Source organism: Notolabrus celidotus, chromosome 7, assembly GCF_009762535.1.
Source record: "Notolabrus celidotus isolate fNotCel1 chromosome 7, fNotCel1.pri, whole genome shotgun sequence".
NCBI classification, from domain to species: domain Eukaryota; kingdom Metazoa; phylum Chordata; class Actinopteri; order Labriformes; family Labridae; genus Notolabrus; species Notolabrus celidotus.
Genome location: NC_048278.1, coordinates 30110638 through 30130298, shown reverse-complemented (window position 1 = coordinate 30130298; position 19661 = coordinate 30110638). Strand labels below are relative to the sequence as shown.

Below are 19661 nucleotides of genomic sequence, written 5' to 3'. Positions count from 1 at the left end.
TGATGCATATGAGTGGACCCTTTACATTATGAGTAGTATATTATTTTGACACCTTTAGCTCCTGGTTACCTCTGTATTTTATCATGACAGAAACATGACTTGAGCTGATTGAGCCTATGCAGTCTGTTGTCACTAATACATTCACTGTGTTAACACTCGAACAGACTTGTTCTCTACAGCTTCACAGCTATCGGCTGTCCGCTGACGGTACAGCCAGACTCAGATCTTCACAGATGGTCTCTGGGGACAAAGCTTTTTGTGGAGCAGGAGTCTGTGGTCTTGGCATGAGAAAAGGGGGAACTGTGGGTTTATTTTTATATTCGCAGAACTCCGAATGGGCTCCTGTTTTTTTCCTGTTTTTAAAAGTTCTCTGGCTGAGCTCATGTCAGATGAACTAAACTAGCTGTACTTGTATGAGGACACGTGTACATCTTGTATGCATCATCCAGTGGAAGCGTCACCTTACAGTGGCTTATTTCTGCCCGAAAATAAGGACATGGATGCAAACTAATGTCCCTTCTTGATATCCATAAGAGTAAATGTATATGAAAAGAAAACTGTTGTGATGCACAGCCTCCTGTTATTTACATCAAGAACTAAGCACCAAGTCCAGGTTTAGTTTTGAAGTGAGCATGATATGTCTTATTAAAGACAGGGACATAAAAAAGTAGGCGTTGCACAAAAATAAGAATAGGCATACTCATGGCAAGTTATATCTATAAGAAACCAGAGAGAGGAAAATAAAATGGTTCATGATTTGAATTTTGAGACATATAAGAGTGCTTTTAGATTTGAACCCAACATGTTAAATGGAACCCTAGATTTTAAGAGCTATAACCTCTATTACAAGATTATCAAAGGTATACACAAAGTTATGAAAGGTCTGCTTATAGTGCTGAAGTGTTTTGCAATAGACAGTTGTAATGTCAAGCTAAATTTAATATATCCTGTGTCTGCACTTTTAGTGTAGCAACTGTATACTAATGGGCAATATATATATATATATATATATATATATATATATATATATATATATATATATATATATATTATATATATATATATATATATATATATATGCCATCAATCATTACAGTTATTGTTATTTGTTGTGTTGCAATTTTAGGATTTTGAATTGCTTTTGGGAATTGGCATCTATGTGTGTGTGTGTGTGTGTGTGTGTGTGTGTGTGTGTGTGTGTGTGTGTGTGTGTGTGTGTGTGTGTTATTGTGTGTGTTTGTGTGATTGTGGATGTGAGGCATTGTAAGATGGATCTCTGGCAGTGAAGGATAATTGTTAAAGGAAACAGAAAGAAAAAGAAGAAATCCTGATTAAATAAGGATAAATAAATACATCTAGTCAATTACTATAAACACCAATGTTATCCCTTGAGAATAATCATTATATTAATAATCAGTTATAGCAATAATACCATAACAGTAAGAATTATTATTATGTTATTTAAATGGAAATTAAAATGTTTTTTTCATGAACATATACTTCTTTATTTGATAGAAATATATGCCATGTGGGACACTTAATATTATGTTATTTAAATGGTAATCAAATTTGTGTTTTTTAACCATGACTGTTCATGTTATTGATGTGTCTGAATGTGAGCAGGCAGTCTTCCACAGCTAGAGGGAGTCAGCGCTTTCTTGTGCGCCTCCTTGGCTGCTCGGGGAACCCTCTTTACCGACACGTCCTTGTTTGTGCGTTTTAATCAGCGATTGGAAAATAACAGGTACCCTGATCCGTCCGCCTCTCGCACCCAGATACACCCAGAAGGGACGTGGGGGGAAAAGAAAACCAACACAACCCCCTTCCTGACGCTCCGTGTGTGCGCTTCCCTGCGTGTTATTGTGTGGTGTCACAGGCAGCGCACAGGGTAAAAACAGCCGGGTTGAATCGCAACGTGTGTGTTGAGTGTCACCGCAGTCTGGCTGTATTTTTCTATGAAGCAGCCTGATTTAATGGGGCTGCCGTCAGCCAGTCTCCCCGCCTCTGGACGCATCAATTTAATCCTTTAAAGAAGACTTTGTGGATATGGAATGGTGCATGCCGCTGGGCCAAGTTTTCAGCCTCTGAAAAACACCGGAATCATGGACAGTCATCCGCTGTAAGTGTGTGTGTCTCTCTCTCTCTCTGTGTGTGTGTGTTGACGTTTCCCAGTGGCTGCTTTGACTGATGGTGCCGCATTGACAGAGACAGCGGCCAGCCGGTGTGGCTTTTCACTGACCGGGGATCCGTGCGCTCATACCCGGGCACAGACACCGAGCCTGCCCGCTGCTGCAGGAGGTGGTGTGGGGCTGAATCTTGAACCTGGTTGTTGTAGCCTTGAATGCATGTCGTTGGGATAAACGGGGGTGTGTTGTGTTGATGGCAGAGGGGATATATATCTGCTGTATGTGTTAACTGCTATATTAGCCATGTGTGTGTGGGTGTGTGTTTGTGGCAGAAAACAAGGGCCATGTGATGTTATGGGCAGCATAATTATACCAAAGTGTTAGAAGCTTAAACATGTCTGTGTGTGCTGAACCAGTGGAAATACTTTCAGATATTTTAGGTTTTCTAAGCCTGTTCTACTCTTTCAGATTTTCTGCTAATTTGAACATGAGCTTTTTACTTAAAACTCCTGTGAGGAACTTTCTGTTTGTGCCCCCCTATGGACTAAGTGATCTTGCTTAATTTGTCCTGTACATGTGTAAATTATGTTATCTCCTCCTGCTTTCAACTAACAGTCAACTATGTCACCCATTAAGAATATTCACTGCAGAGAAAGGGTTTTTCTTGACGTGCTGCCAATCACCTCATCTGACACCTACCCTCTCGCAGCGATTTGAGGCTTTAGAATAACAACACAGAAATGATCAACACCTTTTCTAACAATCTTGTTTGCTTTTCTAGGTCATAAAAAAGCATCACTGTTCATTTCAGTCCATTTCATGACCACTTAAAAACTCCTCACAGGAGCTTTAACTACATGTATGTTACAGCTGTAGTTCAATGTGCAGAGAAGGGACTTAACATACAAAACCCACGATGAACCTTTACAATTCAATACACCAGCAGACTTCATATGCAGCCAGTGATTCCAACCTCTTAAATTATTCTAGTGTTTGTTCCAGTGATCATGGCAAAAGAGAGAAAACCTTACAATTTGATCCAAATGGAAGTCACCATTGCTTCAGCACTTTTCATAGTTTACCTGATCAAGTTGGCTGAACTAATCAGGCTCCAACTGGGCTAAGAGTGACTTTGGGCTTCTGGGGGAAAAAAAGCGCACATGGAAAATATGCAACCCCAATCCCAAAAAGTTGTGATGCTGTGTAAAACATTGATAAAACAAATTATGATGGTTTGCAAATAATATGACCCATTTTACAATTTAAAATAGTACGACAGAGATGTCAAATGTTAGTCAGAGAAATGTTTCATGACAAATATTTGCAGAATAGTTTGCAGAATAGTTGAGAAAGAAAAGCGAAACTCTAAAAAAGTTGCATAGTGCTTAAAAATCACCTGGAGGGACATCTCCTAACTAATTAGGTGATTTTGCAACAGGTTAGTAACATGACCGTGTGTATTTAAAGGGCACATCAGAGAGGCTGAGGCTCTCAGAAGTTGATAGGAAGAGGGACACCACTCTGTGGGAGACTGCATGAGCAAATAACTCAACAATTTTAGAACAAAAGTGTTGTAATATTGTTCCTCAGTGTAAAATTGCAAATCATTTTGGTGATTTATGGTTTGTAGTATCTATCTTCGGACCCTCAGGCAGCACTGCATTAAAAACAGACATGACTCTTTAGTGGAAATCACTGCATTGGCTCAAAATCACTCCCCAAAACCACTGTCTGTGAATACAGTTTATCGCTGCATCCACAAATGTAGGTTAAATCTGTACCATGCATGTAGACATTCTGTTTGGAAATCATTGACACCATGTCCTCTGCTCCAAAGAGGAGAGTGACCATGAGGCTTGTTATCAGTGCACAGTTAAAAAAAAACAAGCATCCATGATGGTATGGGGATCCACAAGTGCCCATGGCACATGGGTAGCTTTCATATTTAGGAAGGCATCATTAATGCTGAACAATGTAAACAGGTGTTGGAGTTGCCATCCAGACAATACCTTTCTCAGAGAAGCCCATGCATATTTCAGAAAGACAATGCCGAACCAAATTCTTCACATATCCCAACAGCATGGCTCCATAGTAGAAGAGTCTGGATGCTAGACTGGCTGCAGTATTGACTTGTCACCCATTGTAAGTGACAGCATTTTCTGTGTTGTCTTTGCACTATTTTGTCATCAAATATAGGGTTTACAGAATATGCAGACCACCAAAGTCTATTGTTGTTTCACACAGCGGCCCAACTTCTTTTTAGAATTGGGGTTGTAAAACATAAGACAAAACTGAGAATAAAATTTGATGTATTGTCCAATTCTACTCAGAATTCCCTTCATAAAGTCAATACTGATTAATGAACTCTGCCCTGAGGGGTCCCCAAATCCCAGGTTCACTGTGTGTCAATTGGTTCATGTAATTTAATAACTGCTTATTTGTTTAGGAGCTCAAATACAAAAGAAACTACCAGTACTGCATTATAGTGGAATTTGTGGTTTAAGTTTTGTGAAGGGTCTGCCTTAAACTGAATGTTGAACTCACTTTCTGAGTATGCCTGAATAAAAATGTGTTTCAATGGATACCCTCAAATGAACAGACACACATCAAAGTTTAGAAAAGGTTGTGTTGTTCTAATTTACAGTTGAAGGACCAACTGGGCTGGGTCTGAATGGTAACTTGGAAGCAGAGGGCTATAAGCATGGAGGACAGGAGGTTGGTTTGTGGTTGGGGGGATGGTAGAGATAAGTTTTATACAACTAGCTTGAACTTAAGCAGCTTGATTAAAGAGCCCTGCAATACAGCCTACTATCATGAAGGTTGTATTACAGATTTTGTCAAGCCTGCTGATGTGTCAATTCAACTTACTGCTCATTTGGACAATGTAGTTTGTTGAGCTATTAAACTGTATTGACCTATATTGAGAAGTTGATTTCAATATGTGTCAGACAGTCAGAGTACAATAATTAATGAAGTTCTACAATTAAAGGCAGAGAACAGAAATGTGAATGTGTCCTATGTTCGTTCGAATCACTGAAAAGCAGCATCACTCACCACAATCAATGACCATAATACTCTGAATAGTTCACACAATATGCTGTCAATAGTTGTCATGGGGACTGTTTTGTAGAAAGTATTTTATTGTGATTGAAGCACAGCTTTGTCTCCAAATGTTGGATAATGAAGCCAAAAGCTCATGGCTCAATATGAAAAGGTAAATGCAAAAGGCTCACACTTTTTCATGAGGGTGAAGTGACCCTTCAGCAGTGAGGCAACATTTATATATCACGGTCACAAGAAAAAAAAATCTATCAGTCAAATAAAAAGAAAGATTCCTTTGCTTTTGATTTTATTCAACTGTATGTTTCTTTTATGAAGGATGAGGGATGATATGCAGCAAAAGGCCAGTGTTCTCAATTGAACCTGAGGCTGCTGCATCTAGCACTGTACATGTAGCAAACGCTCTGCAAAATGAATAGACTTTATTGTATTGGAATGGTGGCAGAAAAAAAGGTGTCAAATTTTGACAAATAAAACCAAAATCTTCTCCATGGATAGATAAACAGATTGCTATCATTTGTGTGAACCAACTCTTAAAAGGCATGGTTCAGTTTTTTTTTGAAGTGGGGTTGTATGAGGTACTTGTCAATAGTAAGTGTATCAGCCACAGGGGGTGCAGGTCAGCTCGGTTCCTTTGTTGAGAAAGGGAGGTAGGTAATACACTTACCATTGACAGGTACCTCATACAACCCCACTTCGAAAACACTGAACTACTTTTAAATCCTCTAAATCAGCACACAAAGGGAGTCAAACTGAACCCATAAATAGTAACAGCATATGCTAATTGCCAACAGTTAAAACAACTCTGCTTTTGGAAACGGACCCATCTGTCCAGGAATGAAACAGATGACAAACAATCTCTGAAAATAGATGATGATTTCAAAAGAAGCTCTTCTTCTGATTGTTTTAAAGTGACTTACTTTTACAAAGAATAACTCCTTCTCTTATGTTTCTGTTACACTGTTAAAAAATGTACTTCTCTAAACCTTGTACATGTGTCTGTTTTGTCCCTCTTAGGTGTACCAGACTCTGTCCACACACTCTGGACAAAGAAGATGGAGTGGAGAGGCAGGGTCCCGTCACTCTCAACCCTCGGCACATGAGGAAGGCGTTCAAAGTCATGAACGAACTGCGCAGGTACTTCACCTCCCCAAATCTTTGAATCACTCTTCCACTGAAAATTGTCTGTAATTCTTACAAAAAATCTCTTAAATGCCCGTGCAGCCAGAGCCTGTTGTGTGACGTGACCATAGTAGCGGAGGACGTGGAGATCTCTGCTCACAGGGTGGTGCTGGCTGCAGGGAGTCCTTACTTTCACGCTATGTTCACAGGTAAGTAGCCTTTTCTGTATGTGTTTTATTATTCCTTGCAGAAATGGTTTGTCTTGTGCTGTTGGAGATGTTTGATTCATGTGTGTTAACTCACAGGTGAGATGGCAGAGAGCAGGGCAAAGCGAGTGAGGATAAAGGAGATGGACGGCTGGACTTTGGGCCTGCTGGTGGACTACATTTACACAGCAGAGATACAGGTCACAGAGGAGAATGTGCAGGTGAAATATACTCCAGTGACATTAATATATGGCATGGCATCTAGTCATCCCACCCTTAACTTTGTTTCTTACCACGATACTCTTTTCAACGCCACAATTTGAAGGTCTTAGTAGCTGCTGTGCAAGTGCATGCTGTAATAACATAGTCGGTTACATTGGTGTTAATCTGGCTACATAAAGGCTATTTCTTATCTATGTCTGGTTTACAGCACACACTGACACACACACATATTTTGAGTCAGGGGGTTAAGGGATTAAATTGGATAATGTTTTCATTTGTGTAGAAGATTATAATGTTATCCAGCTTAATCCAGCTCCGTGTCAACCCCATTTGAAGCAATTCTTTAAAAAACAAAAAACAGTTGAAAATAACAAGAAATAATTGTTATTCCCTTGAGTAACATTTCATTTTTAAAGCATACATATGTGTATAACCAATTAAGATAAGATAAGATAAGATATACTTTATTGGTACCCCATTGGGGGGAATTCTTTTGTTACAGCAGCTTACAACACAGGACAGGGGAATACAACAATGAACTAACATAGTTAAAAATATAATAACAATAATAATAGCAATGATGAAGGTAGAATAGAATAAAAATAAAATAAAATAGAATAAAATATGGCAACTATTTCAGATGTATACACACTATGTACACTTCTATCTGATAAATAGATAAGGTAAGTTATTGCACAGATAAAACTACACCAGGTTATTTAAAAAAAAACATATACAGTATGAGGAACAGTGCGATTCAGATGGATACAGTAGTTATTTGTGAATATGCCAAGTCACATAGTAACTGCCATGTAGTGGAATGAAAGATGAGAACAGATAATTAACGGGACACTAGTGCTGGTGTTAAATTAATACTTTGTAATAGGGATAGCGTGTTTAGCAATTAAATGTTGCCATCCTTGCTAGTCAGCACAAGATGTACTAGTCGGATAAACCAATTATTAATATTTTTATTATTGGGCCTGAAATGCAGGGGTATGTATGTAGGCTGTGTCAGCTCAAACTGGCATATACATAACTACTCAACCAGAGCAATGCACAACCAGCACAGGCATTTGGACGTTACCCTGCAAGTAGGACTGTAGATCATAGACTGTATAAAATATGTACGTAGTATCTGTGACGTCACCCATCTGTTTCTAGAGCGCTGTTTTGAGGCCAATCGTCGTCGGCAGCCATATTGCTTCTGTCGAGCGAGTGTGACGTAAAGAGGCGGGCTTTGAGTCTCCTAGCCAACAGCTACAGGGTTCCCGCCTGTCAATCAAATCAGATGAGCCTCTCAGTTGAAGACTTGTAATCTCAATATCTTTGAAATTGCCACGTTAGAAAAAATTCACCCCCCGTACAGTGTGTGCCGATTGAGAAATGAGCTATCCAGACTACACCCGTCTTTTGTACCAGGCTGTAAACATGTTTATTTCTGCTATAAAGATCGGCTTTTTTGAATTGGTGTGTATGTGGTTTGTGGTACTGTTAGCGGCACTCGACAACCAATCTAGGCATTGTTTACCCGCAGACTCTGTGGCCTCGGGTTCAACTGTGTGAAGTCAAATTTACTACATTTTGACTGTTTTCTAAGTGTTTCCTTGGAAGACTAGTCAGTTATTAGAATTTTAAATTTCAGTGTAAATGACTATGAATTTATCGCTTAGAACACCCCTACTTCATCATATGACAGTATTTTCCCTGCCTATATGTGTACCATGCACAGGTGTTTTTAAAGCTAAGGTAGGCAATGTACTTTTGATGAGATCCTCTCTACATCCTGACCACAATCAGTTAATCAAAGGCTCTGAGAAAAGAAGGGGGGACATCTATGCCATTTGGCTATTGCAGGGCTGTAATCATCTAAGTATATCATTCAGAAATTATATAATTGTATGGTTTAACCCTACCTGTGCCCCCCCACCTGTGCTAAGTATGCCAGAGTTGCCTGCAAGCCACAGCTAGGTAGAGAGGGAAATGGTTACAGGTTCAGAGATTTTTTGACAAAGAATCACAGTAAATAAAAATCACAAGGTACCAAACCAAGATACATGTAGTTAAAAACATAAAGAAAATAAGTGAAATATGTATGATTACAATCTCTTTATTACAAGTGTGAAATTCCTTGGATGAATGCAGGTCTCGTGTTCAGAACCCTTCAGCTTAATTTCAAATTCATTCCTTGTCTGTGGGGAATAACTGGACTACTCTAAAAGGAGCCCTGAAATTGTTCCTACTAGTATTCATTGTGAAGTTAAGAAACACAGACCTTGTACTGTAATCCACTTAAATGCATTTTATTTTATAAGCCTTTTTACAGAGTCTGTCATAATGATGGTTTGTCTACACCTGGCTAACCTGTTACCTCTTTAATTGGATACAATTGTGTTACAAGTGAACAGTTTGAGGATATTCTGTGTGTGTGTGTGTGTGTGTGTGTGTGTGTGTGTGTGTGTGTGTGTGTGTGTGTGTGTGTGTGTGTGTGTGTGTGTGTGTGTGTGTGTGTGTGTGTGTGTGTGTGTGTGTGTGTGTGTGTGTGTGTGTGTGTGTGTGTGTGTGTGTGTGTGTTTGTCAGGCATTGCTTCCTGCGGCGGGCCTGCTCCAGCTGAACGAGGTGAAAAAAGCTTGTTGTGAGTTCCTGAGCTCTCAGCTTCATCCGTCCAACTGTCTGGGAATACGAGCGTTCGCTGATCTGCACGCCTGCTCTCAGCTCCTCACACAAGCCAACAGCTATGCAGGTATGTGTGTGTGTGTGTGGGATAGTACATGAGACAGAATAGAAAAAAAAATAGATGAATGGTGGTTAAAAAATATATATTTGTGAGAAAAAACATGCTTATCTGTTTTTTTCTCATGTTAGAGCAACATTTCACTGAGGTGGTTGGGAGTGAAGAGTTTCTCAACCTGGGAATGGAGCAGGTGTCCAGTCTGATCGCCAGCGACAAGCTCACCATCCCCACAGAGGAGAAGGTACACACACACGCACACACACACACAAACACCCTGCACAGTATACTTGGGAAGGACCAGTTGTTGTGCCTGTTGCACTTAAAGTGTCTTCTTTTCATCATGTAGGTATTTGAGGCAGTGATAGCCTGGGTGAACCATGATAAAGATGTCCGACAGGAACACTTGGCTCACCTGATGGAACATGTTCGTCTGCCGCTTCTCTCAAGAGAATATCTGGTGCAGGTATGACAGCTTAAATTTCTTTTTATAATTAGTAATTTTATTGAGTTTTTTGTTTTTTTTAAACAAGAATAATGAACAACAAAGACATAACAAATAAAATGGACTAGGACAACATCAGATAAAACAAGTTAATATGTAAAAAAATGCAACAAGACAAAACAAAACAGATAGTACTAATAAATAAAAATAATAATAAATTAAAAAATAGGTTGGCAGGAAACAGTGGGCATTTACATTTACGTTTTCATTTACATTTATGTTTGCATTTACATATTAATGGCAATTACCATGCATTCTTCACAGGGTAACGTTGCTTCCCCCAGTCTTAAAGTCACTGAAGCTGTCCCATTGTTCTTTAATCATACCGTTTCTGGAGTTTAATTTCCCCAACATCTTCTCACATGCAGCAATTCATGTCTGCCTGTCATCTGCTCCCTCCATATTTTCAGTGTAGGAGTTTGAGTCTCCTTCCAGAATCTTAGAATGAGTCTAGTCCAGGTTATGAAGCCAGTTGTTAATATTCTAAATTTAGATTTACTCAGCTGTGGCACCAAACTTCTGTCCCCGAGGAGACACAACTGGGGTGATCTGGGCAGTTCACATCCTAACCATTCATCCATATATCTCAGAACACTCTTCTATAATGGGGATACCATGGGGCATTGCCATAGTGCGTGCATGTATGTGACACGCTCTGTTTTACATTTCCAACACATGCTGTCTTTGATTAAACCCATACTATAGAGCCTTGTTGGTGTGTAATAGTACCTATGAAGGATTTTGTATTGGATATATTTGCCTCTAGCTTCTCTGATGTATTTCCCATTATTGAAAATAATTCTCTGCCATGTTTCTTCATCAAATGAACAACCAATATCTGCTTCCCATATCTAGCTGAGGCTTTTACATCCACTCTTATTTATCCAAGGACATACCATATACCATTTGGATGCTTTTTGAAACCTTATTGATAGTTTGAAGTAATCTTCTATTGGGTTTTTGTCTTGAGAAGGACTAATTTTCCCTTTTATACAGTGTCTAATTTGTAAATATTTCCAGAAATGGCTATGTCCATCCAAATTAAATTTTTCCTTCATTCTGTTATACGTTGCCCTCTTCAGATATATCATTTAGTGTTCTAATACCTTGTCTTAGCCACTGACCCCAGTATATTGTATGACAGCTTACATTTAAAAAAAGGAAATGAATAACTGAAAAGATATCAGTTTGCATGGTAAAAAGAGAGTGCACAAGTTATCACTATCAAGTAAAGGGAATATAAGAGACTATTCTGTGAGATCACTTAGGTCTTTATGATGGAAAAGGTCAGGCTGTCCAACATTTAGTCCTTTTAGAGAAAAAATGAATAGTATTTCCCATCGATTTGATATTTTTAGTTACACAATACCCTCTGTGTCTCAGCTGCTATAACAGAACATACTGTAGCTCTTTGTCTGTCCTATCTGCTGACTCTTACTGTTGTGTTGTATTAGCGGGTGGAGGAGGAGTCTCTGATTAAAAACAGCAGTGCGTGTAAAGACTACCTGATCGAAGCCATGAAGTATCACCTGCTGCCAGCTGACCAGAGAGCCCTGATGAAAACTGCACGCACACGCATGAGGACCCCCGCCTGCTGTCCCAAGGTATCTCTATAAGTTGGAAACCTCTAAAAAGTTAGGGAGTTACTCCCAACATACAAGATTAAAACAAAAGTTGATCTGAATTCTTGTAAATGAGGCTGCTGTTAATGTTCTGTTCAGGTGATGGTCGTGGTTGGAGGCCAGGCTCCGAAGGCGATCCGAAGTGTGGAGTGTTACGACTTTGAGGAGCAGAGATGGTACCAGGTGGCTGAGCTCCCGACCAGGAGATGCAGAGCAGGTAGGAAACCCACAATACTGCATCACAGTTAAGAGAAGGCCTGGTGCTCTCAGATTAATGGGGTATTCAAAAGAGACTTATGGTCACACATGGACACAAACATCTCATATAAGGGCATGTTCCCAGATTTTATGAATGGTTGAGCTTAGGGACGTGCATGATTAGTCAACCTTACAATGAAACTTCATCACCCTCACTAGTCGGCCCCAGACTTACTAGTCGGTTAAATATATGATTCATATTTTTATTATTGAAAGCCAGAAATGCCGGTCAAATGTTGAGCGTACGCTGTAGCGCAGCCACCTTCCACTAGCCGGGGCTGTAGCTCCAGTTGCTGACAGATGTCATCTCATAGTGTGGTGGGGATTCTCAGTATTTTACCTAGAAAGTGTAAAGGATTAGGCAATAGTCGCTTCAGAACATCACTTAGGCTATGTTCACACTGCAAGGCTAAATGCTCAATTCTGATTTTTTGCTCAGATCTGATTTTTTGTTTGCCTGTTCACATTACCATCTATAATGTGACCTGTATCTGATTCCAGTGTGAACTGTTTGTGGCTCCGAACTGCCCCGTATGCGCAAAAGAACAGTAACAATGACGTGACATGCTGCTGTCTCACAAACGTAAACATGGAGGAAGTCAGCATTTTCACCTTTGTTACAAAGTTTCTGTGCAGTGGGAGCCGGAGAATGAATGACCAGGTGTGGAGGAGGTCAAGTATAAAGAAAAAGAGAGCCAAATTGCTTGTTTCAGCTTTTTGCGGAGCTGTGGCCGCAAATACGATTGAAAGGTCTATGTGGATGCGGACACGGAGTCAGGAGTGGTGGGTCTGCAACGTTAATAGTGTCACAGAGACAGAGTTTATTCAAAACATCTGATTTCAATTACATCTATCAGTGGCTCTCCCCCATAGACTGTAAATAAAAATGGACAGTGTTGCTCCACCTCTTCCCTTGTACGGTTCTGAAGCCAAAAAATCCTGCTCCTGGGTGCAGCCATTGTGCAGCCAGAGCCTGCGAAGCCACGGTAACGAGCTCCGCCCTACAGCGTAGCGTCACAAGACGCTTTGTGTCATTTGAAGTTTCCCTCTACGGTGGCTGTGAATCAAAGGAAACCCGGAAGTAAAACCCCGCTTTTAAACTCTAATAACTAACGAAAAAGAAACTTTTCAGAATAAAGAGGCCTTGAACACAAAACAGTCAAATACTAACTACATATCACCACAGCGTACGGATGTGAGAAAAATTCGTACGGCGTGTATTTATTATTTAAAGTTTGACTGCTTTGACAGATTTTTTTGACCTATACTGCAGCCAGCCACCAGGGGGCAGACGCTTTGCTGGAAGCTTCACTTCCAGCCGAGCGAGATGCACCCCTGCTCTTCCCAAGACTCCTTCAGAGGGACACTCAATCCTCCATTTTTGCTAGGCTACCGCTGCGCAGAATTGTGACATGTGTCGCTATAAAGTGACGTGAAAGTATCAAATGAGCATCATATCCGCCTTGGCCGTTCACACTGAGGTCGCGTTGAAAAAAAATCTGATCTGTATCTGATTCAGGACCACATATGGAAGTGGTCTAAAACTCACTTGAAAAAAAACTGATTTGGGCCATTTGACACTGCCTCTAAAAAATCTGACCTGGTCACTTGACCCCAAAAAAATCGGATTTGGGACACTTTTTCCTGCAGTGTGAACATAGTCTAAATGAGGTTCACTCAAGCAACAAAAAGCTGCAGCACACAATATATTTGAGGCAAGGGAAGGAGGCCGTAAATATGCCGTATTTCTCAGTAATGTATGATCAAAAAATCATGCCGTGGCAAACCATCATAATGGAGTTGTGATAGAGCTACAGACACGACTACAGATTGTTGTTTTGATGCGTTTCAAACCGTGACATAAAGATCTAGACCATACCTAGTCAAAATCAAAATCCTGAGGTACGCTTGAGTATGCTCTTGTGTTGTGATGTTTCCACTGTTGGGGTTTGCTTTAAGAGTTGTTGAAGTCTCTTATGTATTTATTTGTGTTTTCCTGTGTTTTGTTGTGCTGTCGTCTTTCAGGTGTGGTGTATGTAGGCGGCTGTGTTTACGCTGTTGGTGGTTTCAATGGTTCTCTTCGTGTGCGGACGGTCGACTGTTACGACCCCATGATGGATCGCTGGACAAGTGTGAGCAGCATGCAGGATCGGAGATCAACACTAGGGGCCGCTGTGCTTAACGGGCTGCTATATGCTGTGGGCGGGTTCGACGGCAGCACAGGTGCAGTGATGTTTGTGGGATGACTTTTTTTTTATCACTTTGCAGAATCTGAATTCTTTCTGGACTTTAAAATAATTAAATAAAGGGATTATTCGTGGTAATGTTTCTAATGTTTTTTGTGCATGTTCTGGGTGTGTGTGCAGGTCTGTCGACAGTCGAAGCATACAACGCTAAAACAGACGAGTGGTTCCATGTGTCACCCATGAGTACCAGACGCAGCAGTGTAGGAGTGGGTGTTGTTAATGGTGAGTACAATTTCCACTTCAGTTTCACTGTCAGCGTTTAGAAATGGATCAGAGGGTGAACATGATAACAAGAAGAGCGCAGGAAATACAATTTCTGCTAAGTGAATATATGTTTTTTTATGTGGAGGGTATCACAGGCGTTAAAGCAGCAGTTTGTAGAGGCATCAGCTGTTTTTATTTTCCTATTTAAGTATTGTATTAAAGCAGTGGTTCTCAACTGGTCTGGCTTCGGGACCCACCATCACCCCTTAGCAATAATCCGTGACCCAAATCAAGGAACATTTTTCAATTTATCAAATTGATTTAATATATAGATAGTTCAACTTGAACCTGAGATACAGAATATCAGAATATGCCAACACACAAAATAAACAAGTGTACTGGTAAACCCGAAACGACCAGCAAGTGGCGATGCTAGAAGAACACATATGTCCTTTCACACTCTTTTAGCTGCATTTTAATGTACATCAAAAAGTGCACATCAGGGACACAAGGTTTCAAGAATATTATGCACAAACATGAAACAAATAAGTCTAACTAGTGAGGACTAGTTTCAAAGAGATTCAAAAATATGTAGTTTTGGCATAACATAACATGTTATAACATAAATGATGCTACTAAAAGAGAGAAGAGTGTTTTGTTTCCAAATGCCGCTTTAATTTTGACGGCTTCATACTTTCACTTGCCAACACCTCGGTGCACACAACACACTAAGGTTTTTGTCATCCTTTTTTATCAATATAATAAAGTCCATATTTAATGAAGTCACTGTATTATTTGCGTTTAGCCATGCTTATTTCCCATAAGAAAAAAAATTACTTCGATTGTCTTCTTCTACAGTGTAAAAAGCATGGTGTCACAATTTTTATTTACACTTCTTTCCCCCAGCCGAAGGTCCACGACCCACCAGTTGAGAAACACTGTATTAAAGGACAGAAACAAATGCACAAAGTGATTCTTAATCAGTGAGAACACTTGATTGAAAGACATTTTTCAAAACAGAAGATTATACGAGGGACATAGTAAAAAAAGGGAGAACAAGTTAAGAATAAGATGCATTAAAAATGAATAAATTAGCATGTAGATTCTCTGTTTCTCTGCACGGCTGCTTTATTGTATCATGTTGATCTGATTTGGTCCCCACTGTGCCTCTCAGCGACCAATGAAATGTAAGAATTTCCTCAATGTTTTTCAGGAATCCTGTATGCAGTAGGAGGTTATGACGGTGCAACCAGGCAATGTCTGAGTACAGTAGAAGCTTACAACCCTAAAAGTAACACGTGGAGCTACATCGCAGAAATGGGCACAAGACGTAGCGGAGCAGGTCAGTGTGTTTTTCATTTTTTAAACCTCTTAAAGTAACAGAGACAGGTCATCCTCACAGGTTTATCCATCAAGAGAGCAGGTCTAAGATCTTCTGTAACACTTTTTCTGCCTTGTGTCCATGTTGCCTTTAGGTGTAGGAGTGTTAAAAGGTTTACTGTATGCTGTGGGGGGTCACGACGGTCCCCTAGTAAGGAAGAGCTGTGAAGTTTACGATCCAGCCTCCAACAGCTGGCGGCAGGTAGCTGACATGAACATGTGTCGACGTAATGCAGGTAAAGCAGACTGTCTGACGAATAGACTTCAAGCTCTTGGATATATATATGTTCATGTGAGTCTTCATCCTGTGTATTTGTGTGTTTTCAGGTGTGTGTGCTGTAAATAATGTACTCTATGTGGTGGGAGGAGACGATGGCAGCTGTAATTTGGCCTCTGTGGAGTATTACAATCCAAACTCGGACAAGTGGACGCTACTGCCAACCTGCATGAGCACAGGTCGCAGTTATGCAGGTGTGTAGGCTACACATGAGCAAACATGTAGGACACTGTGATACTAAATTGACATTGTGCACTTAAACTGCTGTGAAATACAAAGAAGGAGTTGGGCTTAAGCCTGTCATATTTCACTATAATGACTTTTATTGACCCTCAGTAGAGTCAGATCATAGATATTATTTTTGAAATTTCACTTATATCTGGTGTCCTGATTCTAATAATGATGAAAATGTGTGTTTAAAATACTGTTTATGAACAGCGTTGTTGAATTTAACACAAAATAAAACAGGAACACATTCGTTTCAAGGATTTATTAAAGGTGATTTTTGCCCATGCTCACTATTTAGTAATATAAATAGATAGTATGAAGTGCCAATATAAGTATTTCAGCTGTTCTTTGGTTACTGTAGTGACTATTCTGACCTGATTTTAGTCACTGTCTGGGTGCGGGGGTGAGGTGTTTTTGACGTGCTTCTAAAAGAATCCAATGTCCAATCTGAGGTTGTTGTTGCGTTATTTCTTGCCGTTTATTGATCCAAATGATAAACAGGTAAACAACTTACTTTGAAGGTGATATGCGTGATGGGGATAACAGTGTGGTCTAAGACGAGCGGTAAAAACCGTGTGCTCTTCCCGTTCCCAAAGATCACTACCTCACCTGTGCCCCTTTTGTAGCATTTACCTGCCCGTTTACCTGAAGTGCCCCTTGTGGTGCTTGTGCAAGTAACAAAACAAAAAAACAAAAACAACATAGGTAAAATGGCTCATACAGTTATTGTATTTGTATATGTTTTTAAAGTCTTAATTTTGGGCACACATTTATTTTAGTTTCCAGGGTTGAAGAGCTCATGGCATGAATTTTATATAGGATGGCAACAGGCTTCAGCTTGTGAATCTAATGACTTGAAACCAATAAATCAATGAATCCAGAGGGAATGATTTCCCAATAATAATGAAATGCACATTCAATATTTTTAATCATAAATACACAAAAGAAGGGAACCAAAGGAAAACACTTAATTTCAGTCCTGCAACTGTTCCTAATTTTAACAGTGCTTGCAAGTTAGCTATGGTGATTTAAATAACAATCTAAGTTATTTCAATTTCTAAATATTTTTTTTGGTCAAAGATTAATGTTTGTATGTATTTAACATTTAAATAAGATGTGCTTTGTATAAATAAATGTAATGAATTTCTTTCCACAGGTGTGACTACGATCGACAAGCCTTTATGACTGCACTTCACACCTGCCGCTGACTCTGAGCAGAGCGTATTCTCCTGCTAAATACTGATCTTGGATCTGTCTATGATGCCAATGCTTCGATGTTGGGCAGCATTAGCACAGGCACTGAGGAAGATGAAGACAAATGACAAGATTGTTGTTGTTTATGAGGAAGAGGATGGAGATTTTTGCACTTAACCTGCAGGAAAGGAGGGTGTAACAAACAAGAGGGGGGATCGAACCCGTGTTTTAACTCCCTCCTGGCAGGACTGCCGCAGCGACTGTACCACTGCAGTGTCACTGTAACACTACTGATATGAAGCTACTACAACTGCAAAGTTACCTTGACTCTAGTAATGCTAACATGAACCAGCGAGGAGAGGACGGCAGAGAAAGACCACTGGGGACTGTAAATCTTTGTTTCTCCTTCGTTTTTATCCTCCTGAAAAGTGTCTCAGATCGAGTGTGTGTGTGTGTGTGTGTGTGTGTGTGTGTGTGTGTGTGTGTGTGTGTGTGTGTGTGTGTGTGTGTGTGTGTGTGTGTGTGTGTGTGTGTGTGTGTGTGTGTGTGTGTGTGTGTGTGTGTGCGCGCGCTTGCATTTAAAAGGTGCTCCTTTGCTTGCACATGTGAGCATGCTTGTTTGTGTGCATCTGAGTTCCTCTGTGGTGGTTCAACACCGCATGAATGCACTCTGTCTGACCTCTGACCTTTTTACAGTGTTGCAGTGTGCCTGAATGTCACATTACACCCCTGCCTTCCCTTGTTTCTTCTCCTGTGTAACGCCTCAAGTACTGTGTGTGGACAGAGCACAGCTGGACTCTGTTCTTGGTGTACGTTTGAGGACTGATGTTACATGTGTTGGTTGCAGCCGGCTTTGTGAGAAGGAGTTACAGAAAAAGGACATTTCTTCAAAAAAAGAAAAGCTACTTTCACTGGAATAAACCCCTCTGGTAAAGGAGAAGAATCATTCATGTTGCCAAAAAAAAAGTGACTGAAGGAGGGAGAAGCTGTTTGAGATAAAACAGTTGGATGTCTAAGTGCTTTACTGTCACCCGGCAGCCATCTTTGCTGTGGTTGTAATCACTAACGACAGCCTGAACTCACTGCATGGTCCCCGATTCCCTCTTCTCCTTTTGGTGTAGCAACCCTGTTATCTACTGCACACCCTGACGTACTATGAATGTGCCAATTTTAATATGTCTCTTTATTTCTGTCTCTCTTCTTTACTTCTCTGCTAATCTGTTCTCTCTCTCTCTTTCTGGAAAGTGACCAAACCTGCTCTTGTATTTCTTTTTCTTCAGTCTTTTTCTCTTTTCCTCTCCTATATTGAAAAAAAGTCTGCTATAATATTAACTGGTATCGCTGTTTCTTGTCAGTGTATTGAGGAATGTCACGTAGGCTAATGACTTTGCAAATGTTTCATTACTTGTTTTATATTATCATTAATAAATATGCTTCTTGTATTTAAAGCTGTGAAATGATATAATCTGTTTTTAAAACTTTGCCAAATCAGTAAAACATTGAAATGGAAAAACAGGTTGTGTGAGTTTTTAATAATTCTTGACAGATTTATTGCAACTTCATGTGAACCATTAGTGTTGGATATCAAATATTCACACTTTTTATCCCTCAGTTTGGTTAGTGCTGTACTTTTGTTTGTTTGAGTGAGCTACAACACTAAAACATTTTTTAACAAAAACATTTAAAGAATATGAGACTCTTCAAATTCAATAAAAACACAAAAATCCCAGTTTTGAGAAAAAAAAATACAGAAAATATATGTACTGGGAAGTGCAATAGTGTAAACAAATTATAGACATACAAAATAAACTATTTACATTTTTTTTTACTCCAGCAAGTGATTTTATTTTGTGCTTCCATTCATGTTCAGAGCTTAGACCTTTTTTGATGGCAAGAAAGTTAAAAGATTGTGTTGGCAAAGCATAGAAAACACTAAAACACATAATGATACACAATGGTATTACAAAGGAAAAAGGGCAAAAAAGTAGTATCAATTATTAAGTTATACTACTAATAATAAAAATAATAAGAATTTTATTTTTTGAACACTTTTCAAAAACCAAGTTGCATAGTGCTTTACATGGGCAGCAAAATAAAACAGGCAGATTATAAAAACACAAGTCAAGATAAAGAAATAAAACATATTTAAAAGACATAAATTTCCCTTAAAAGAACACTAAAGGAATAACATTATTTTACAATATATTTCTTAAGACGGTTAAAATAAAATAAAGTCAAATAAAATTCAGATAAAATCCAGGAAGGCTCTGCTATAATAT

The 19661-nt window shown here is 39.5% G+C and overlaps 1 protein-coding gene across 1 annotated transcript; it reads left to right on the top strand.

The window, feature by feature from the left end:
- Positions 1–1689: 1689 nt before the first annotated feature.
- On the top strand, positions 1690–18895 carry klhl2 (kelch-like family member 2). The gene is made up of 15 exons (XM_034688824.1): positions 1690–2119; positions 6204–6323; positions 6411–6517; positions 6614–6735; positions 9318–9480; positions 9603–9712; positions 9818–9934; positions 11428–11577; positions 11695–11812; positions 13879–14076; positions 14220–14321; positions 15517–15645; positions 15779–15919; positions 16011–16154; positions 17345–18895. Exons 1-15 carry the CDS (start codon positions 2052–2054, stop codon positions 17371–17373), a joined length of 1818 nt encoding a protein of 605 aa, XP_034544715.1. The 5' UTR covers positions 1690–2051; the 3' UTR covers positions 17374–18895.
- Positions 18896–19661: the final 766 nt, after the last annotated feature.

Coding starts and splice junctions, on each gene's coding strand:
- klhl2 (XM_034688824.1), top strand. CDS start 2,052: ATGGTGCATGCCGCTGGGCCAAGTTTTCAGCCTCTGAAAAACACCGGA. Junction 6,736..9,317: donor TCACAGAGGAGAATGTGCAG/GTGAAATATACT, acceptor TGTGTTTGTCAG/GCATTGCTTCCTGCGGCGGG. Junction 14,077..14,219: donor CGGGTTCGACGGCAGCACAG/GTGCAGTGATGT, acceptor GTGTGTGTGCAG/GTCTGTCGACAGTCGAAGCA.